The sequence below is a fragment of the Pleurodeles waltl genome, chromosome 6 (assembly GCF_031143425.1).
Source record: "Pleurodeles waltl isolate 20211129_DDA chromosome 6, aPleWal1.hap1.20221129, whole genome shotgun sequence".
NCBI lineage: Eukaryota > Metazoa > Chordata > Amphibia > Caudata > Salamandridae > Pleurodeles > Pleurodeles waltl.
In genome coordinates, this window is record NC_090445.1 from 1535870991 (window position 1) to 1535894562 (window position 23572).

The window sequence follows — 23572 nt, forward strand, 5'->3', positions numbered from 1 at the left end:
ATCTCAAATCTGTGAAGGGGCAAGAACAGTTAGTGTGGCACAAACTGATGAAAGAGGTGCAGGAGGGGAGGATGGCAGGGCCCTTTCAGGCCCAGTCTTTGAATACCTTACGGGTTTCCCCAATCGGTGTAGTGCCTAAAATGGAACCCGGGGAACTTAGACTGATCTACCACCTGTCTCGAACAGAGAGAAGGTGTGTAAACAGTTTTATCCCTGGAGTTTGTAGCCAGGTGCATTATGCTTTGGTGGACACGGCTATTTAGCTTGTGAATAAGCTTGGCAGGGATACGTTGATGACGAAGTGTGAAATAAAGTCAGCTTTCCACCTTTTGCAGGTTCACCCGAAGATTATGAGTTACTGGGGATTGAGTTGGGGGGGGAGGGGGTTGTTCTTTGTTGACAAGGCTCTGCCAATGGGTTGTTCGTTTTCGTGTTTGTGTTCTTTGTTCAAGGCTTTCAGCTCCTTTTTACAAAAGGTTTTTGTTCATGTGGCAGGAAGAGACATCATGGCCCATTATATAGAAGATCTTTCTGGTGGGTTCAGCAGACACCCAGGAATGTCAAAGCTGTTTGATTTTGTTAAATGAACGGATGCATGAGTTGGGACGCCCCTAGCACCAGAGAAAACAGTAGGACCAGTCCAGGTTATCACTTTTCTAGGGGTGGAGTTGGATTCCCTGAGGAGCGCAGCCTCGGGCTGTTAGACAAAGCTTTGCATAAAAAATAGGTCTCGATAAAAGACATTCAGGTCCTGTCGGGGCATTTGAACTTCGCAGGTAGGGCAGTATGAGCTAGGAGGACTTTCTGCCAGAGGCCGGGTTGGGCTCTCATGGGGATGTGCCTTCCTCACCATCGTCTCCAACTCACCGCTGGGGTTAAAGAGGATTTACATCTCTGGCGCACCTTCCTAGAGGAATTCAACTGGGTCTCTATAGTAGGCCAGGGTACAAGAAGGAGTGGTCTATTCAATTGTTTTTGGACGCTGCAGGGGGACACGGTTTTGGTCTTTTTTTGGCAGTGATGTGCAGAAAAGTGGCCAGAGGCCTGGAAAAGAGGAGGAGGGAGTATTGCTTTTCTCAAGTTTTTTCCACTAGTTGTGGCAGTTTGCCTGTGGAGGCAATGGCTTGCCAACAAGTAGGTGTTGTTTAATGCGGATAATATGTCAGTAGTACATATGTGTAATCGCCAGTCTACGCGGGAACCAATGGTGTGTCAGTTGATGCGTGTCTTTGTCCTGGAGTGCTTGTGAGCAAAAGTTACATACAAGGCACGGCATATAACTGGAGCAGTCAATCAAGTGCTGACGCTCTTTCTCGTTTTCAGTGGACCAGGTTACGTGGGCCTTCAACATTGGCTGACCAGACAAAAACAGATACCCGAGCATCTGTGGGCGATCGGCGAGACCGAGTGAGGCAATTGCTTTTGGGCTCCTTTTGGGGTCCACAAGACAAACGTACTTGCTTGCGTGGGAGGAGTTTCTGTAGTCTGGGGCTGAGAGGCGCAGCGAAGACTGTGGGCTGTTGCGGCGAAATCATGTGGTAACTTTCACACTGGATTTGAGTGAAAAGGGGCTTTCGGTGGTGCAGGTAAAGTGGCGGGATTGCATTTTTCATGAAACTGCTTTGGGGCTTCAAGTCGTCAGCAGGGAAAATCAGTAGAAGGATGCTCGAGGGGGTGGACTCGTGAACGAGGTAAAGGACAGACACTGCGAAGGCCTCTCACTTTTGACATACTGAAGAAAGTCATCTTGGTGCTCCAGAGTATGTGCTACAATGAGGGGGAGGTACTGCATTTCGCTGTCATTATGGTGTGGCTCTTTTTGGGGGCTTCTCGGGTCAAGGAGGTGGAGGGATCAAAGACAAGGGAAGGGGTCAGGTGGGGAGATGTACCAGTGCTGGCCACAGGTGTGCAAGTATGGATATTGTGTTCTAAAACAGACCAGTCGAGCAGGGGTATGTCCGTCATGATGAGGGAATATGCAGATCCGGGAATCTGCTTGTATGTGTGGTGGCTGGTGCTGTGCTGGCGTGGGACAGGAGAGGGGCCAATTATTCACAATGGGGACGACGCACGTTTTTCCAGAGGTGCAGGTTTTGGGGTTTTACAAAAGGCACTCCGGTTTTTGGGATACAGGCCACACAAGTTTGGAACCGATTAATTTTGCATTGCAATGACGACAGAAGCGGAAGCATGGGGCTGGTCAGCAGCGGACATCAGGAGGGTGGGCATTGGTGCTCGGACTGCTACCAGCACTATTTCCGTGGGTTGGGTATCTGGGGACCAACATTAATATGAGTTTGTTTTCTCCTAGGATACATTGCGGGCCCAGCGAGGAGTTACAATGAGGTCTGGATATGCGGTAATTCCTATGTGAAGTGGGTGGCGAGACATACAAACAACAGGAAAGGAGGCCGCCAGCTGGGATTGCCGGATAGGTTGGTTCAAGTACTATGGTTTGGAAAAGGTGGCATTGATGGCACAAGCTATTGCCCAAATTAAATTTTTTAATCAGGGGTATGACTTGTCCTGACATATCACTACTGCACCTAGGAAAAGAAAAAAATACTTGGTAAAGATGAAAGGCTTGGCCCTGGTGAAAGCAGTAAATAATGATTTGCTAGAAATTAAGGCTGCCTGGACGGGTACCTCTGTAATATTAACCGAACATATGCCCAGGAGGAATTAGAGGTGTGGCCTGAAACCGGGGGCAGTCGACAGAGCCCGCAGGAAGGCAAACAGGGAGCTACGAAAGTTTTGCAGGGCAGCCGGTTTCTTTTTTCTTGAGCACAGGGGTATCTGTTATGGACGTCTGGATTCCTTCCAAGGATGACTAGGCCCAGCTTTCAGTTTTTGGTGTGGAACTATACCTCATGCAGATAAGGAGTATTATAGCAGACTTGCTGCACTTTCCGGTTGGGATGTCATGAGAATTTTGGGAGGGAGGTAGGGTGTTTTTTCTGCTGGTAGGTTGTAGGTAAGTTTAATGATTTGCGCAACAGAAAAGTTGGTCACTTTAAGACCTAGTTGAGAATTTGGATGGTGGAGAGGGGTAAGCATAAACGATTTGAGGAACGGAATAAAGTCAACAGCAAATTTTTGAGGCAAGGGGTGGGGATGCAGAGATCTGAGTGCCGATCGTGGTGTTTGGAAGTTTGAGTGACAGGATGTGAAGGGATACTTAGGGGCGGTGGAGGATGTTTTGGATAGTTATGACCATGTGTAGTGAGGCTGTGAGAAAAAAAGGACGTAAGGCGTTAGAGCCAGTAGTTTGCATTATGACTAGGAATGCACCTGTCTCATTAAAGCGGCCTTTTGCACGCTTTTGGGAGTCAGTGGTTCTTAGATGCGCTGTCCCACCCGTAGAGCCTTGTAGGCATATGGTAGGGGATGTTTACGAAGACATCAGCTCCAGAGTTGAGTTTATAGTTTGACCCTCTGGGGCTATGTAAAACTCTTATGATTTTTGTATCCTCTATCTGGTATGCAGGTAGGTTCCCTCCATAACTTGGCGTTACTGGAGTTAGGATACCAAACAGAATGATATGTCATCACATGCTTGATGCCAAAGTTAACACTTACAAGGAAGGAGGGGATAGGTACAGAGTGATAAGTCCTTGAAGAAATGATTGACATCACTCTTGTACAGGGGATAAAGCACTTACAACCGATCTGCGTAACCACTATTCAGGAATGCAAACAGTTTTCTGGCTAATTTACACAAAGATATCAGATGTGATTTAACTTAGAAACTAGGTGGCCTTTCTAGGGTGAACAAGTGAGGAACATAGGCAGGGTAAATGGAAAGACTGTGTACCCTATGTGAAAATGTGGTGCAGGATTTGCCTTATTTTAGGTCTGTCTTGACAGCGCAGCTGGCCACAAGACCTACTGTTACCAATTCTCTAACAAGCACTGAGAGGTGGCTTTGCCTCGGGATGTTTTAAACATGTTGCTAACTTGTTTAGTAAAAAGTATTTGACTTATGGACTCCAAAAGAGTCATATTACCTGGAGGAGGTATTTTACTACCCCCATTACGAGGAGGCTACTTGTTAGCTGCAGTAGTGTGTATTTGTAGGGGGCCTGTACTCCAGGGGAGATGTACAGACTATCTTGGTAAATCTAGTTATTCCCTTATAAATGGTACTGGCTTTTTCCCCCATTCTGAACCCGTGGGTATAACATGTGCATTGTGATGAGTCCTTTGCAACGAGGCCGTGTGTCTGCAATGCTGAGTGAGTGCCTCCCTCCAGCACTATTGTTGTGATCACATCTAGCCTTCAGCCCTGCACTTCTTGCTACTTTTGTTTTTATCCTTGTGTGAAGAGGAAACCTTATTTCCCGTCCAGCAGTCCTTCCTTAAGGGTGTGGGAAGAATTCTGAAAAGACGACTGGGGCGACTCTTCCTTGCACTGATCTTTCCATAAGCTGGGATCCAACCTGCCCTCTTACTAGCCACAGAGCCATATAGTCTCTGCCGGAAGTGATGCTAAGCAACGGCTGCACCAATGACCTTTGATTCAAATGTTTGGAAGGAGGTGCTCGACCCACACGTTGGATGTCCAGTAACATTGCCGGCTGTGCAGAGGCGCAGTAACAAGTTGGTTCTTGCGCTTACGGAATTAAACTTGTTCTCTAAACCGCACAGCTTGCTTATGACCATTGACCGCTCTAGGCCTGGATTACATCTTTGTATTTAAGTTTGGGATACGCCTGATCTCTCCAGTCAGGAAAAAGGGTTCTCTGGGAACCCATGACCATGAGACAATTGTCCATGGCAATGAAGTTACACTGAACCACAAGTTTATGGAGTCAAATAAAGCAAACAGAAGGACAACCCGATCTCCTCCCTCCCACCTTAAACCTCCACCTCCCCCTGGCCTTACAACTTATTTGGACTTCTTCAACTAATTTTCAACTACAGTGAATACATATATTTTCCGCTTTGGGGTCACTTACGCCTAATGGAAGGCTAGACCTGCATTCCAGTGGCACTGTTATTTCTGTAAGGTTAAAGATAGATTGGGCTATATTAGCTTCGGTAACCTACAGTTAGTTCTGACCCCCAAATACCAGGAGACCCAAGTACCTCCAAACACTACAATATTTTGACCCTGACTAATAGCAAGTGGGGTAAATGGAATTTTACATTGGTTTTATTTCAGCTTAATTGATGAAAACCTCTAAAAGGAACCCAGAAACGGCAGGAGGACCAAAAATATAGACTCTTATTACAACATCAGAGTGCAGAGGTGATCAGCACGGACTCCTAAATTAGAAACTTAAAATAGTTTGGACAGTTCCAAAACTATCCATGGTGCTGAACTCTCATAAGCAAGCACCGACCCATTCTACCACGTGAGATGGATCTTCTGAAACGAAACCAGAAAAGAACAAAAATAAAATAACAACAATCCACTCAAGAATGATCTAAGCATACACCTATTTTCTTTACAAATTCTTGAGTGGTTAGGTCTAGAAACATACATCTTTCGTTTTACTGTATAGCAGCTCTAGGGTGATTAAAATAATACTGCTGGCTGGCCTCTAATATTTAATACACAACTGATAATACTCTGAATATTATCTGTGGCTCAACGTTTACACCACCTCCTATAAGCAAATCTTTGACTGCTCAACCAAGCTATTCCAGAGTCAGGGACGATCTGGCACCCACCAAGAAGGATTACCACTTTACACTGGATGCTGCTGGGTGGTCTAGTATGCAACTTTTTAACCTGGAAGACAGCTCAACAATTATGGGAGGCCTGTCGCTGAAGATGCAAGAAGCTACCTAGGTGACAGATTGAGTCAGTCATTCAGACAGATAGCAAATCTGTGGTATTCCATGGGAAACTGATGAGGTGCCCATGGAAGAGGGTGATGGTGGTCTATACTGATTCAGTGCAGAGCATCCATGACAGAACTAGTCTTTCATGTTCTTTTAAGCAACAGTATATCAAGTTGTATTTTCAAATGGAGGCTATGAGGCGCCAAAGATATTGAGCCAGTTCCCTCATGGTATTTCCCATGTTCTTCTCATGACTGGACCTGGATTGGGTGATGTGATTTGTGAATGCCAACCTAGGGCTCTGGATACACCAAGAATACTGAGCCAGTTTTCCAATGTTTTTTCACAAGTACTGCTTAAGATGGAACCTATCAGCCCAGGCGGAGACAAGGGCCTAATCTGACACAACATACTCCAACTATCCCACAATGTAACTCACTACAAAATTGATTCCATGATCAGGCTGCTGGACGGTCCCAACCTACCAGAGCATGGGCACGAAGGTCTTAGTCCATGTAGAGAGGTATTAGGGCTGTATGTATAGAACCGTATGATCTTGCGTAAGACTGATGGATGTCTGCAGGGGGACCAACAGAAAGATGTCAGAGTTGATGAGGTATCTTTGGCATCTGCTTTGCGATGCCCTACTGAACATCAGAGCACCAAGCCAGACTGTAGATTTTGTGAACCGGTAACTTGTCGACAGTCAGACTGAGGCACTCATGCCAAGGATTGAAGCTAACTGCATAACGCACAGATGTGGAGTCCATTTATGTGTGCACTGTCTTCTATAGTAGGAATACACTGCATATGGAAAACGGAGAGTTTATATATATATATATATATATATATATATATATATATTGTGGTACTCAATTGCATTTACTATACAATTTCACAAGGGTGGTGAAGTTTCAGCAAGGCTAACATGTATACAGAGTAAGAATCTGGAGTCTAAAATACCAGCAGGACCAGGGAGTCTTCCAACAGTGGCATTCTATACTTGACATGAATGTAAATCTGCAACAATTTGCAATGACAACCGCAGGATGCACAGGACATATATGCCTTCAATCTTAATTCTTCTGCAACAGAATGTAACAATGTTCATTGCCATGCTACAGCGTGCAAAGTAACACGTGGGTGCACACTTTCTACATATTTTTCTACGCAATTGACCACACCACATTTCAAAGGTCACAACCTCTCCTTCCGTGAAAGTCACACCCCACAGACTAACGATGCACAATCTCATTTTGTACCTCTATTAATGCCAGCAACCATCTGTATGAACTCGCATACCTCAACCTAACTCCTTTCAGACTAATCCACAAAACTGGACTAAATTCATGCGTTGGTTTGCTTGAGAGAACAAGGCTAAACCCACTAACCAACAATAAACACTGGACTAACAAGAAATCTTGGGCTCTGGAACAGAGTGCTGCCCAGCATGGGTAAAATGTGATATATAAAAGCAATTATAATTACAGTATTACATCTTCAATATTTACGAGGTTTTTTTTTTGTTTTTTTACACGGGATGGGTGGTAACTGCACAGGCCTGAATACGGTTCCTGGGTATGCAACCGCTGTGCGTGTCTGAATATTTAAAGAGGGGACATTTGCTGGGGACATTTGTGTATATATAGGCAGTGACTGTGCGCTTTCCGTGCAGGGCGGCGCTGGGCAGATGCATGCAGGTCTGTGAAGTGCAGGAGGCGAATCGAACAGCGAGCGGAGGGATATCTGCGGAAGGATATCTACTAAACGGATTTGGGTAATTCTAGGGAGAGGGGCTGTAGGCCACGGTCGCATCTACAGAGCTCTGAACAGTTACAGACGTAGGTTTATGGAGGTGGAATATTCGGGAGAAAGATCAACAGCTCCGGGGTGAGGGGCATGGACAGGAACTTGCAGGTCTGTTAGTGTACATGTTCAGGGGGAGGGCACGTGCTAGGCGGGTCTCTTTAGGGGCAGTGGGGAGGGCCAGTGCTGAGTACATCTGTCTCTGTATGGGGCAGCAAGCAGTGCTTGGTTGTGTATGGAGAGGTAGGGTGGGGGAGGGGTTAAATAAGACAACGTTGTTATCCAAGTTTGGTAAGTCTGGGTAAGTAAATACGGGATCTTTGTCTGGCTACTGCCAGAATACAGGATATTGGGCACATTGCTAGCGATGCCCATGTCGTTTTGCGAGCATCGGCCCGAAAATGCCCTCCCCTGCCCCTCGTCAGCACCCCCTTTACATAATACTGCCCCCTGAGGCAGGGCACAGCCCGGTCACCGCCATGTGCAACAGCTGCACCTCCAGGCGACATCTGATACACAGGCTGTCTGGGGACACGGTGATCCCGTGAGCCAAGTCCTTTATCAGGACTGGGGGAGGGGCTTCCTTCCTCTCACACAGTCTAACAATAAACAATTTCTCACGCTAAAAAATCTGCCCCACAATCGATACGAGGCACTTACAGACCCCTGATAGTAGTCGGCTTGAAATGTCCCTCCCCTGATCATTTGCTCCCAGATGCCCGTGCCAGTCACTCCCTGGTAGACAATGCTCTTTCGTCTACAAACCCCCCCAACCACACCGCGTACTCTGCTTCTGGCTCTCCCCGAGAATACTGTACCCAGAAGGGGCCACTGTCCTGCATTAGGGACCCTCCCATTACCCATCATGAGGTTTAAAAGACCCTTCCCATGTATAGGTCCTGTGGTCGCATTCTAGGACCAGAATGTCCTCAGCCCTCCACCCTTTCTGATCAGAGCCTCTGCCACTCTGGTCTGAGACTAAAAGGCAGCTTCCTCTGCGCACTCTGGCCTGAGAGGCACCCTCACCAGCAACATCTGGAACAAAATGGCACCTAGATGAGCTCTGGTATAAGAGGGATCTAGCCCTGCACACAGTGGTCTGCATGGTACTCATGCTTGCACATTGTGGAATAAGAGGCGCCCAGGCTTGGACACTGGTTTGCGAAGTACCATCACCATGGGCCGCTGGTATGAGAAGTACTCATCCTTGCACACTGTATAGTTAGAGGCACCTAATCTTGCACACTCTGGAATGAGTGGTGGCCAACTTTGCACACAAACCCAGCTTTCCAGACGCTGGAGTGAAAGGTACTTTTCCCTGAAGCGTATGGCAAGATAAGTGCGCTCATCATCCACCACTGGTATGAGAAGATCGAACTGCGATAGTTTAACAGGCCCATGCTCTGAGAGGTACCCTGCCTTGCATCCTCAGTTCTGATGAGACCATTATCAGTAGGTGCTAGACTGAGAGCTACTTTTCCCTGCAGTCTTGGTCTGAGACAACCCAAACCATGACAAAATGCTTTCGTGTCGGCCATTGGTAACTATTCTAGATCGCATTCTAATCCATAGTTTTAGCCCCCCAATAAACATTACAGATGGGAACTATTCCCTGGTTTGGCCTACCTTTTCTGGGGTGCATCATTTGCTATAGTATCTAGTTAGCTGGACACTCTGCCCTCTTGCCTCTAGTCTGAAATGTAACCTCCCCTGCAGCCTGTGGTCAAAGTCAGAAACAAGGTGATGGATGGGGTGCTTTGAATGAATCTCAGCCACTGGCAATCACTTTGGGTTGCATCCCAAACCATCGTTTTAAACCCACTATCCCACCTAAGTTTGCACCCACCCAAAATCAGTCTTGACCCAACTCCAATGGGAACAGTCCACCCGAAGTACCAGACCAGGTCCTCCCTGGCCTGAAATTCAAGCAACACAGGACCGGTTTTGTCCGTATTAGGGCTCATTAGCCTAGTATTCCTTTGTTCCAGTGGCACAGTGCGCACTAGACTCACACCCGGGCATACCCGCCACACTTAGGGTACCAAAAACAAGATGATGGATGGAATGCTTGAATTAATCTCTGCCACTGGCAATCGCTCTGGGCCTCATCCCAAGCCATTGTTTTTCAACCCCTCTCCCAATCAGTTTGCACCCAGCCAGTTGTAAATTAGTCTTGACCCTGCTCCAAGAGGAAGAGTCCAGCCTGAACTGTCAAACCAGGTCCTCCCTGATTGGGATGCGGCCCAAGTAATTACCAGTGGCTAAGATAAATTCAAGCATTCCATCCATCACCCGTTGGTATACTTTAGTATGGTTGGAGATGCACCCTCTGCGGTCCTTGTTAGGAGAAGCACCCTTCCCCTACTACTGCTGGTCGGAGAGATGCCCTCCTTTGCACAGCCAAGTCCGAGAGGCTCCTTGCCCTGAAGTTTCTGGTCGGAGTGGCACATTCACTGCAGCCTCTGGTCAGAGATGCACCCTCCCTTGCAGTCTTTGGCCGAAGAGGCACCTTCCCCCGCAGCCCCGGTTGGCAGACGCACCGTCCCCAGCAGCCTCTGATCAGACAGGCTCCTTTTGCCTGCAGCTTGTGGTCAGACTGGCACGCTCCCCTGCAGCCCCCGCACGGAGAGGGACCCTCCCCTGCAGTCTTTTCTGAGAGACCCCTCCTCCCTACTCCTGCTGTGACGTGAGGCGGACAGAGGCCCTAATCCCGGCTCCGATACTCACAGACATATGTTCTATTGTCTCAGGCTGGGAGCAGCAGCTGTCCGAGCAGGGTACATCTCCGCCGGCCGGCCGGCGCGGCTTACTGGGCACCGCACACTGTCCTCCGGGGTGGACGTACTGCACTGCAATCCGGCCCTTCTGCGCTGCAGTCCTCGCGGGCTTTTACACCGCTGTGTGTTCCTCTGCACCCTCGAGCTGCAGTCCTACGGAGCTCCCTGCGTGCCTACACTGCAGTCCCTGGGTCCTGTGTGCATCCCTACACTGCAGTGCTTTGGGGCCTCTGTGAATCCTTACTCTGCAGTCCTTTGGGTCCTCGGTGCATCCCTACACTGCAGTCCTTTGGGTCCTATGTGCACCCCTACACTGCAGACCTATACGGCCCTTTGCATCCCTGCACTGCAACTCGAAGGGCCTCTCTGCACGCCACTATGACCAAGCACTGCAGTCACAGGCGCTCCTAGGCGCCCCTATAATGGGACACGGAGCCCTAGTGCTGCGTCTCCGTGTAGCTCGCCCCCAACCAGCCTGCTTGTGTTTTGGGAGAGGTCTGTATAGTCCTGGGGGTAAAGGAGGGGGAGGTCGGAGATGGTTTCTGGGGATGCTCTCACTGCAAGTGTCAGTGTTGGGTGCTCTCCTACACCGAGGTGGACCTCTATTTTTCTACGTGGGTTTGGGGGATGACAGATGCTCTCATTAAGCAGTGGCAGCGTTGGGGCGGTCTCAGAGACGGCTGCTACAGAAGGCGCGCCCTCCCAGTGGAGCTCTCTTTTTACGTGGGACTCGGGATGCGGGGAGATGCTCGGTCCGCAGGGCTAGTTCTGCTATCCTTGGGCAAGAGGGCGAGTGTGTTGTTGCTGGGGGCGCTCTCTCCCGATGGTTCTTCCGGCCAAGCGGTCTCGTTGCTACGCTCGTGCTGTTCTCCTTACTTCCCGGGGGAGCCCACCGGCGCCCCTCCTCAGTGCCCGGGTGCTTCGGGAAACCGAGGTGCTTCCTCGCTGCACTTCCGTTGACGTGGTGCTCCGGTGCTGCAGTCTCCCCCTTACTTGTCTAAGAATCGGGAGCCCCCGGATCTCATAAACTGACGCAAATTGAAACCAACCAGGTGCCGGCTGAGAGTTAAGGTGGCGCCGGGCTATTCCGCTTCAGCTCGGTTTTACGTGATGGGGGTGCTTTGCACAAGTATGGTCATGGGCGCTAGAGACCCCGCAGCCTTGAGTGGAATAGCCCTTCAAGGTAACCCGGGCTTAACCCCGCCTGTGACAACTAAATAATTTATTCAGGATCGGCAACACAGCGATACATCCTTAAATGGAAGCATGTGTGCACGCAGGCTTCTGCTGCAGCCGGTAACTAACTACAAATTGTACCTATAATACCAATTCCACCTTAAAATCATCTGCAGCCCCCAAACCAACCCTATGTCGCATGCAGCACCAATTATAACGTCAAAGCATCCTGCAGCTTCGAACCACCTTAAGCATCGAGGGTCCAGAGTCCACCTTAATCAGTCACCTGCAGCATCAAGACAGGCTTAATAAACAACATTTGATAAACCCAGTTTTTTGTATAATCTTTATACCTACAGTCACAGAGAACATAATTACAGCACGCACAAAAACAGTGCACGCTCAGTTAACGCGGATGGTAAAAAAAAAAATCATTGTTCAGTTTAGACCGAGGAGGTCAGATTCTTAGCACAGAGAGGGCCAAAACGCAGAGCTAGGTATATCACACGTACAAGCACCACCACCCCTACCGGCAGCCCGCACTACATTGGTAATATGTGAAAACACCGCAAAAGCATCATTTGCAAAAACAGACTTCAAATCATAAAACCAAAACCTCGACAAATGATTTCGAGAACATTTATGTTCTCCTGCTGGCTGGGGGTAAACATTACCACAATAAAAGCAAAAACAGTCCTTAGGTTTGGAGAATGGGGTAACACCAGCGCAAAATGAGGCTGTTAAAACATTCCTCTTGTAGTCATAGGCCAGGGTCTTCATACAAGAGTCGGGAGCCCCTCAGGTAGGAACTACGTTGTTTATTTTGTCTTAGGCCCTTAGGTGACAGACACAAGAGACGCGTCTTTTAGGTCCCCATTCTCCTTCCAACTGTTAAAATCGCCTACACTGAAGTTTCTCATATTAAAAAACTAAAAGCAAAAATATTATGGGGCCAAAACCGGCAAAGTAAGTATGTTTCCTATGCTGAACTCTACATGTATGTACCTGGTCTAGATAGATTTTCAGAATAAGTAATTTATGGCTCGATATTTTGGTGCCATGATACTTTTACCTGAAATGTTGACATATAGGCTATTCAAATATTAGAAGTAAACGATCTCAGGCAAGGGAAACAAACTGATTTGTAAGTAGGGGCAAACAGGGCACCTCAACCAAGGGTGTCACACCTAGACAGGCCTGTTCCCCTGGACTACATAATCAATGACACTAATTGTTATGCCCCCCACAGGCTGGCCTGGGGAGCCAGTAGCATCATCTGCTACCCATGAACTCTACTTTGGTGCATCCCATCTTCATCAGAATCAAGCTCTCTGTCACAGAAGCAATCTTCAACAAAAACAAGGAAAACATCTCAGAGGGCTTATTATACGAGTTCACTGTGCAGAAATAAAACACCAACTAAGCAGAAATCACATCTGGTGTTTTAGTAGCACAGAGGGACTATGCCAGGAGAACGTGTTGAGAACAAAAGGCCTGATTTAGAGTTTGGTGGAGGGGTTTACTCCGTCGCAAACGTGACAGATATCCCGTCCGCTGTATTACAATCGCATTATAGTCTATGGAGATCGTAATATGACAAACGGGATACCAGTCAGGTTTGTGACGAAGTAACCCATCCGACAAACTCTAAATAGGGCCCATAGTCAGTAGCTGCTTAAAACCCATGTTAAGAAAGCACCTGCAGCCTTAAGAGCATGATAGATGGTTTATGTTTGGCGAAAATATTTTACAAATGCACGTAGCATCAAAAGATATCCCTCCAAAGCGTGACTGCAGATGCAAACCCACCGTTACCTAACACTTGTGGCCGAAATATATACAAAGCTGATAGAGCTCCTGCATCTTCTTACATTTCACCAGTAGCCCCACAGTCCAGTCAAAAATCGCCTGCATACCACCCACCTCAAGACCACTGGTAAAATCGCATGACCACTGTAAAAATCACATGCCCAATCTACAAATTAAGTGGTTTATGAGGAACCCCAGGACCTCCGGAAGTTGAACCACCACTTGTACTTGCAGCAATAACACAACCTGTTTTCGGATGTTGTCAAAGTCAATGATTCGACTCACCCGAGCCCATAACAAGGCTAGCAACAAGGATTGGTCACAACAGTGTTGTAAAATATCAGGGGTCTGATGACAGGCTGAACGGAAACTCTTGAACTCCCACAGATGGCCCTTACAATAGAAGCTGGACAAACCTTTGGGTAGGGGACAACCTCAGGGCCCGGAAGGTGCCTGTCCTCTGATAGATCCTACTCAACCAGTCATTTTCTAGAAGCCACGTCCCTTAGCAGATGGATCGCTTACATCTTGAATTGTATGTGTACCAGCTAACTATTAAAAGCAGCATTGGGGAAAAGCACAAAACCTACCTGAGTTTCTAAGCACCAACAATTGATTATTTTGTGATTCTGCCATAGATTTTCATGGGGTTCATAATAAGTTATTTGTTGGTGTACGACTGCGTGGACTGTAGTTTTTTCCATGACTTCTTGGGCATAATAATATATTTTGTTCTGTGGGCCGCTATTGTTTAAAGTAGCAAATAAAGACAATTCTGACAACAGACACAAGCATTGGCAAAGCCAGTAAATCTTGCCTATACAAGAGTTATTGTCTTTGCAATGTCATTTTGCCATGTTGTACACCAGTATGGCTGCTGTTCAGCATGGCCAAAAGTGATGTGGAGTGCCATAGAGTGGAGTGGGGAGAGCAGTGTTGTTGATTGGATTTGTTGGAGTACAGAATCGTAGAGTGAAGTGGGGAAGTAGAGGGGAGAAGAGTTCAGTATTAGAGCGTATCGTAGAGTGCACAGTCAGAGTGGAGGGATGCATAGTGAAGTGGAGTGAGGTGGAACAGGGTAGAGTGGGTCGGATTGGATTTAGGTAGTGGGTTGGATTGGAGTAAAGTGGGGTGGGGTGGATTGGATTGGGGTGAGGTAGATTGGATTGAGTGGATTACATTAGATTGGGGTGGGTGAATTGAATTAGTGTGATAGGACTGAAGTGAAGTGGGGTGGATTCGATTAAACAGGAATGGGGTGGATTGGACCAGAGTGCGGAGGACTGGACCGAGTGGGGGTGTGGGGGGGGATTGGAATAGAGAGGGGTGTTGGATTGGAGCGCGGTGGACTGAAATAGGGTGGGGTGGGGTGGATTGGACTGGATTAAAGTAGATTATGCTGGAGCAGGGTGGATTGATTGGAGTGGAGTGGAGTAGGTTGACTGGATTGGGGTGGGGTGGAATGGACTTGAAATAGGTGGATCGACTGTAGTGGGGTGGGTGATCTGGACTGGTGAAGGGTGGATTGGATTCTAGTGGGTAGGATTGGGAGAATTGGACTGGTGTGGGTGGATTGGATTTGAGTGGGGTGGACTGGAGTGGGATGGAATAAGGTAGACTGGAGTGGGGTGGATTGAAGTGGGGTGGATTAAGGTGGACTGGATTGTACTACAGTGGGGTGGTTTAAGGTGAATTGGATTGTGTGGGATGGATTGGAGTGGGGTGGATGAGAGTGGGGCAGATTGTGGTGGACTGGATTGGGGTAGATAGGAGCAGGATGGATGGGAGTGGGGTAGATTGTGGTGGATTGGAGTGAGGTGGTTTGGGCTGGGCTGGATTGGAGTGGGTGGGGCAAGCTGTTTTGGGTTTGAGTGGGGCAGAATGTTGTGGGCTGGAGTGGGGCAGAATGTAGTGATGAAGATAGGGCAGATTTGAGTAGGGTGGGCAGGGAGGATTGGGGTGTGGTGGATTGTTAGTGGACTGGGGTGATTGGTTTGGATTGGAGTAGGGTGGGTTGGGTGGATTGGATTGATCTGGGGTGGACTGGATTGGTCCGGTGTAAATTGGATTGAAAGAGGTGGACTGGTGTGGGTTAGTTTGAGTGGACTGGCGTGGTTTGGAATGGGGCGGATTGGAGTTTGGATTATTTCATTGGAGTGGGGTGCATTGGGGTGTACTGCACAATAAGGTGTAAAAACATAATTTTGGAAATTATACATATGAAAGAATGAATGTCGCTTTGTAATATTTAGAACAGCATAATCGTCATATATTGACAGCAGTGCCCACGAGGAAAAAACCAAAAACACGACTGCAAACTAAGAAAAGAAGACCAGGCAAAATAAACAAAACGAGCTGACTATACAAAATCAAACTTTGCAATTTTGTTTGTCCTGCTGAGCACGTTTTTCCAGTCATGCACCTTCTGTTTGAGGTACTTCTAGGGCCCTGCAATTACGTTGGGAGCAGCAGATGGGCACAGATTAAGACAAATCAATCAGCGCTTGGTCCCCGCTCCAAAGACTGGAACAGAAATGCTTCTAGGCCTGCAGTGACCAATTACGAGGTGGTAAAGACGAATGCAATGCAAACCAACACATAGTAAAGCAACAAGCAGGCCCTAAATCCACTGTAGGATTACAGTAGTCTCGAAGAGACAGCACATGGCTGTCTAGCCAACACCTAAAAAAAGAAGAGATACAAAAACTATGGGCATTAGGTACTAAAACAATAGCAAGCCGCGAACTAGTATGCAACTACTAAATTGGGGGTTGTTGAATAATAAAGAATCTGTAATAGTTTATTTCCTAAATCTGCACACTGTAATGAAGTATTTGGGATTTTTTAAATTTGTGCAGCAGAACATAATGAATTGCTAACTGTGATAGCCAAATAGATATTTTCTATTTCGATGTACTAGGAATTTGGAAATAGGAAATACAAAGAAACACAGCACTATGCATGTTGAGAATCCCATTGAACAGAAGCCGGTGGTAACCAGGCATAAAGTATAAATGGTGGCCAAAACCCTTTGTAGTCTTTCACAATGGCTTCTGTTTATACTTTAGTTATGAAAATGAAGAATTCTTGGAGCCCAACAGAGGAGGAGAAGGAAAAGGGAGAGGACTTGTAGATAGAAGGTGCCTGTTTGACTTAACAGATGAGGAGGTTTATGACATGTATGGGTAAAGAAAAGATGTAATTTATAGTTTAATCAATTAATTGGACCCTGTTCTATGTAGCTTAAACAACATGGAGCAATTCCTACCCCATATTCTGGTTTTGTGTAGTTTACACCATTTAGCATCTGGAAGCTACAAACACATGCTTGCATTAGGGACATCACAGAATGTCTTACATAGGGTTTTAGGAATTCTCCATATGCAGTGCTTACAAGAATTAGATGAAACGTATTTCAAGTACCCCTTCTGAATTGCCACTACAAAAATGCAATTCTATGCCGTAACGGCATTGTTTGGATACATAGATGGTACACATCCTAATATGTCTGGCCACTAAAGACAGTACTTGTATTCAAATGATATCAAAGTAGTGTGAAGTGACAACATGCCCTATCAGACACTTATTTGTGTGATACACTGAGTGCAATCATGACAACTTTGTGGACTACAGAAGCGACATGCAAGAGGAGAGATTGGAGACAGATGCTTGTTAGGTAAACGTTAATTAAATATAACCTTTCTGTTCAATTTGAATATTTCTAAAACCAGTTTGTTAAGTTTCAGGTTATAGTGCCTATGCATTAAGAACATGGATAATGAATCCATATTTATACCCCAAAAACCTAGACAAAGGAAGTACAATGCTGCTCAATAAAAAGAAGTAGCATTACAGAGAGGACATGTAGCTTACTAAAAGCCAGAGTCTGGTGTCTGGACAAAAGTGAGGCTGTCCTAGAGAATGACCCAGCAGTGTGCTGCAGAATCATAGCCACCTGTGCAATGCTGCATAATTTAGCCTCCCGAAAGAGGCTCTGCAAGCAAGGAATCACATGAAGAGGATATTGAAAAACCCACTTGTTTACTACCACCAGAACATGATGCAGCAAAACCTGCGGAGGGAAGTGGTGTAACTAACAAATACTTTTAAGGTACACATCACAAACAATTTATTTTAAAGAGCTAACAAAACGTACAAACAAGAAAACAAAACTGCTTCCACATATTCACAAATTTATTTGAAGAGGAACACTAATTTTGAACATAATTATTTGGAAAAAATATTTTTTTTAAACCTTTTTTGAACTTCAAGAAAACAATCCAATCATCTGTATTTCTATTTACAAATTTGTCATCAGGAAGAACGCTGTGTGGCTCTTCAAGTCCTTCTCTACCCTGGCTTTTAGTGAAACCTCAAGTAGCAGGCTCACCAAAAGAAATACTGCTCACACTTGAGCCCTCCTCAGTTTCTCCAACCAACTTTGCTGCACTAAATCCTGCAAGCAGCTTGCATTTCCGTTAAATGTCAATTTCAAATGCATTTATTTCATACATTGTTAATAAAAGAATTACATGTGTTAATAAACAGAAGATTAAAAACACAATTTTACCAATTTGCTCTTGATTTAAAAATTAAACAAGTTTGTCAATATTCAATTAGAAACGTTGGATAAAAAAAGAACATTCTTAAAATCTGCTTATAGCTTTCCAATTTATTTTCTGTTTGAGGCATAACTTTAATAAAACTTAGGTTTACGTTTGTATTGAGACCATTTAAATATTTGATCAGGGCTTATCTGCAAGATTGAATACCCATTTAATTTAGCGGATCTCTCAGCAAGTCCCTCTCCACCCTATTGCTAATGCTAGACATATGCAAGCACTATGAGTAATGGTTTTGACATTTTGATTGCAGTCTGAAATGATTGGTGGACTGCTGCTTAACCCATGTTGGTATGAAGTATAGTGTAGGACGCCCTCTAAATATGTCAACCTGCATTTCCTCTAAAGATTTTTTGATTAGAATTAGGCTCCTTGCTACATCATCCCTGCTGTAGACTACTTCCTCCTGTATGTTAGCAGTTTTCTGACACATAGTTGAAGTGACTGTAGCCAACCTTTCTACAGAATTCCCAAATATTTGGAGGCGATTGTTCATGCGTCTGTTGATGCCTGTGTGTTGCAGAGACCTGCGCTGTTTGCAGAATGACCGATAGTTGAAGATAGGTCTCCTAATGCAGGAGTACTCTTTTGCCTGTTGGGCAGACTACCTGTCTCTGTAGGAAGAGTAACTGCTCTGTCTGCAGTTTCTGCTTCTGTGGGAAAGAAGAAATCACCAACACCCCCTGTTTAATGTGGGATTGTATGAGTAGGATGAACTGTTTTAAATAAAATCATAGATAAAATATTGTTACAATACTTATGTTAAAAATGTTTTTTACTAAGTTGTCAATTCAAATATTTTATTTATCAATAAATTAAGAACTACATGTCAATCCTTTATTAAGCATTTACAATATATTTTATATTTTATTTTATATATTTTTAATAGTTCATCAAGCAACTATTAGGTCTCACCAGAGATAGCGCACAAGCGCTACTGGACGCAGTCTCAGGTGAAACCTAATAGTTGTTTAATGGCCTATATAAAATGTATTGTAAATGCTTTATAACATTTTTACATGTAGCACTTATTTTCTTTTTTTTTTTTTTAACAAAAAAAAACTGTAAAAATAGCCTTTTAGCCAACCCATTACCTACCATTGGTTGTCGTTAGTACCACTCTTATTTCTGCGCTTCTCACTGGTCAGTGTTTGTGAGCGAGTGTCAGCAAAGTTTCGTGTGTTGCTCTTGTCATTCGAGCAATGACCAAGTACTGATTAATGCCTTTATTAGTGTCCTTTCGCTGCTCACACTGGGATTGAGGTACTTTATTTTGCTTATTATTTCGTCATTGATGCTTTCCCTGTCGTAGGTTGGTTCCACAGTGGTTTGCTGGGTTCTAAGATGTATTGGGACATCACTGTCTGGGACATACCTTTAAACAAGGGGGTGGGAATACCTGCCCCACCGGTGTTTCACTCCCTATGCAGCTAACCATGTATATCTATGCAATTGCATTACAAAATCATTTGTGGCAGGCACTATGGAACTCATGCATAGCACAGTAGAAAACACATTTTACCAAACAAGTTTAGCCCTTAAGCAGTATAATATACATTTCATATAATCACAAAGAGTGGACTTTATAAAACGACAAATACGTTTTTCAGAGATCGACAAAGTTTATGGTTGATTTGAGTATTTCTCCTTTACACCTGCTGGAAATCACAGGAGAAACAGGGTCATTTGAGGCAGATTATTCAATTTAAATCTACATTTCTTAAAAGCTGAAGGCAAATGGATAAATACAAATAATTTGACATGTACAAATACTTTGACATGTCTGATTATCAAGTGGAATTTTTTTACATCCTTGTGTCCCAGAATACGTAGCACAAACTGTTCGTTCTATCCTAGTTTCTAGTCTTACATGACTCATCATGTTTTTTCTTTTAATGCGGCTGCTATGCAACATGGCTGAAAATAAAGGAAAAAAAGTGCTATGGCAACCAGCAATGGTGGTGCTGGAGGATGGTCCATCATATTCTTATCCCTCAAGTACTATTTCTGTTAATTCTAAAAAGCTTGAGTAAAAACATGTAAAAAAGATGAAAACATAATGTAAAATACTATCAGTAGTTACAGAAAGTAATGAACTACTGTAATCATTTCTCAATGTTATTGGAAGGTATTTTAGCTAAGATGTATCTATGGCCAAGGAGAATTTTGTCATTTTTTCCAGCAGGCTAGGGTTACCTTATCTGTCCTACAAAGAAACATGTAATTTAGACTCCCCAATTAAAACCGAGGAAGTTCAAAATGCCACTTACTGCATGAACTTTGGAAAGTCACCTGAACTCAATGGATCTATGGAGGAAATTAACCAGTCGCAGATATAAATGGTCCAGTGCTTTGTGATGTTTTAATCAGGTCGTAGAAAGAAAAGGCTTCCTGAGAGCATGCTATCTGCACTAAAACATTAATTTCAAAACCAGGGAAAGATCTTACTACTTGTGCTAATGTAAAGACAACACCGTTATGGATGGAATGCTTGAATTAATCTCAGCCACTGGCAATAACAATGGCCGCATCCCAATCCATTGGGTTTCACCCACCATGCCACCTCAGTTTGAACTTAACCCTATGGAAATCAGCCTTGACCCTGCTCCACATGGGAACAGTCCAGCCTAAACTGCCAAGCCAGGTCCTCCCTGTACTGAAACGCAAGCAACCTAGGACCAGGTTCACCCTGATAAAGGCTCATTAGTGTGGTATGGCTTGATTCCAATGGCACAGGTAGCACAGGACCCACGTCTGGGTATGGCAATCAGGTCAAGACTGATTTGCATATTGCTGGGTCCAAACTGAGGTGGCATGGTGAGCAAACGAACAATGGGTTGGAGTGCTACCCCAAGCTACTGCCAGTGGTTAGACTTATTGTAAGCAGGCCCTCATCACCTTTTGTATGTTAGCTGTGCTGATAGCCATCCACTATCCTTTCAAATGTAGATGTTAAAATCTGAGCACAAATCTTCACTAAGTTCATAGAGTAAGGAAGACGTTCATAATTCCATCACAAGCTTGTTACATCAATACAAGGATTGCTACTGAATAACATCAATAAAAGTATTTGTATTTTGAGTATGTGTAACGGATCTAAAACTAGTTGGCAATGTTGGAGATTGTACTGAGAGGGATTTAACAGGGTCAATTACTATTTTGCTTACTACCTCACCTAGGTATATATCTCTTTAAATCACTCTCAGTTGATGTAAAAAGCAGCTGTGGTGATAATTCTAAAGGGTGTAAGGAGGAACTTACTAGAGATGTATCCGGTCACCATTTCTATTTGATTCCGTGAGAAAACCAGGGAGACAGGCACATATGTTAAGTTCTACTTGTGGGAATAACTTGTATTCAAATTTTATGTTGCATCTTGATTCAAATCCTGAAAGGAAAAATCCAATATTCTTGCAGTTAATGAAAAATGTCAGTAGTATTCTGCTTATGAAATTGAGATAATTTCGAAGATAACCCAGTAATCCCATTTTGTTGAAAAAAAAATATTATATATATATATATATATATATATATATATATATATATAAATAAATAAAATGGCCACCGGTTTCTTGACATATTCGCAAGCGTACCTACATCATTATGCTGTGGCCAAAAGCAAACTGGCCACCGTATCACAATGTATGAGCTTGCATATGTAATTAAGCGGACAGATTTTGGCTTTTTTTTGCTGATGCGGTTTAGCATCAGCATCAACCATTGGCAAAGCCAAAATGTCTGCTAATACCTTTCAAATGTGCAACCTAATGGCTTTATCCATGCTTCTTATCTATCAAGAGCAAGTCGGGAATGAAACAGAGCCTTCCAACTGTATTGCATACTTGTGGTGCGTGGCAGAATACTCCAAGGATCCCTAAAACAACTATTTATTTCAAAGAAAGGGATTATTATGACGTAATTGGCAATGAAACTAGAAAATAACTGCCTTAAAATAGTAAAGTTTGATTAATGCAGTATTTTTTCCTTATGACAAATTAGGTTTGGTCTGGTAAATGCTTTGTTGTCATTTGATTATCTAAAGTATAATTAGAAGATAAAATATAATAGAAGACCTGGATACATGAAGCAGTTTTCCGAAAAAGTGATGAGGTGTTGTGGAGACTACAAGTCCATTCAAGGGAATCTGTCATTATTTTAGCTGCTACAGGTATTAATATAATGGCCTCAAAGAACTTTTCACCCTTGTATGGCATGCTACATGTTAGAGGAAGCGGAGCAGGAGCTTAATATGGATATGAAGAATGGGATATGGAATCACTCTTGGAATTCAATCGTTAGCAGTGCTGTTCACATGATCCATAGATATGACCAACACAAGAGTATTATTTGCAATTACTGGACACCAGTATTAAACTACTGTTGAGAAAATCTCTTATCTATTAGGGGTGTGGTTAAAGTCTTGAGGTATCGTTATCTATATTTTGTTTAAATTTATTAGGGTTAAATCATTCTGGAAATAGGTTTTTGACCAAGTTAGTCTAGTAGTAGGTAAAAATGTCAATCACTCACACTCTCTAGCAATTTTGAGTTATATACCTAGCAGTCTAAATCTGAACATGGGCTTCTAGCACTGGCTGAATTGAGCCACTGTGGTGGTGAAGCAGACAACTAGCAGGCGACCTCCCTCATCGGCAAACAGAAGCTAAGCAACTGAAAGAAGACACCACTGCCCTTAAGAAAACCATCCACTCAGGAGCCCCCTCAGACCCATGCCCCTGCTTCATATATAGTCTTGGAAGATCCATCATTTCGCCCATGCTCACTTCAATAATAAACACTTCCCTAACGACTGCCACCTGCCAGTCTTGCTGGAAAAATGCAGTAGTCAATGTCCTATTGATGAAACCAACAGAGGGCCCAAACACTCCCAGTAGCTACAGACCCATCTCGCTCCTGCCTCTTGCAGCAAAAGTCATGAAGAAAGCCATCAATATTCAACTTGCAGACAACCTAGAACTCCACCAACTCCTAGACAGCTCTCAATCTGGCTTTTGCACCAACCACAGCACAAACACAGCCCTCATTGCGGCCACCGAGGACATCAGAAGCATCCTCGACCAAGAAGAAATGGCTGCACTCACCCTCCTCGACCCCTCCGCAGCTTTTAATAAGGCCTCCCACGGCTCACTCATCAGAAAGCTTCTGCACTTGGGTGTCTGTGGACCGGTACTCATGTGGATATCTTCCTTCCTCACTGACAGATCTCACCAAGTTAGACTTCCCCCTACCCTGGAGAACCCAAGAAACTAATAAGCAGAGTCCTTCAAGGATCGTTGCTCAGCCCAACACTCTTCAATGTCTACAAGATGCCCCTAGTGGACATCGTCAGAGTCTATGGCATCAACATAGTGTCCTATGCCAATGGCACACAGCTCATTCTCTCCCTAATTGACTCAACCAATACAGCCAAAGCAAACTTCACTACCTGCATGAGTGAAGTCACTGCCTGGATGAAAAACAACTGCCTCCAGCTCAGGTCAGATAAAACAGCAGTTCTTATCTTCACCAACAGCCCCTCCCCAGGACACTTCTTGGAGGCCCTCTAATGCCCCCTCCACCCACCCTTGCAGA

The 23572-nt window shown here is 44.8% G+C and overlaps 1 protein-coding gene across 2 annotated transcripts in view; it reads right to left on the reverse strand.

The window, feature by feature from the left end:
- The window catches only part of KLHL17 (kelch like family member 17), a 170001-nt gene that overhangs the window by 130608 nt on the left and 15821 nt on the right, over positions 1–23572 (reverse strand). Inside the window, exon 1 of one of the 2 annotated variants that reach the window (XM_069241121.1) lies at positions 10324–11413. The exons of the other annotated variant lie outside the window; for it this stretch is intronic. Within the exon in view, the coding sequence (XP_069097222.1) occupies positions 10324–10329 (6 nt within the window). The 5' untranslated portion in view covers positions 10330–11413. Of the gene's footprint in view, positions 1–10323; positions 11414–23572 lie in introns of those variants that run through there. 2 annotated transcript variants of the gene reach the window in all.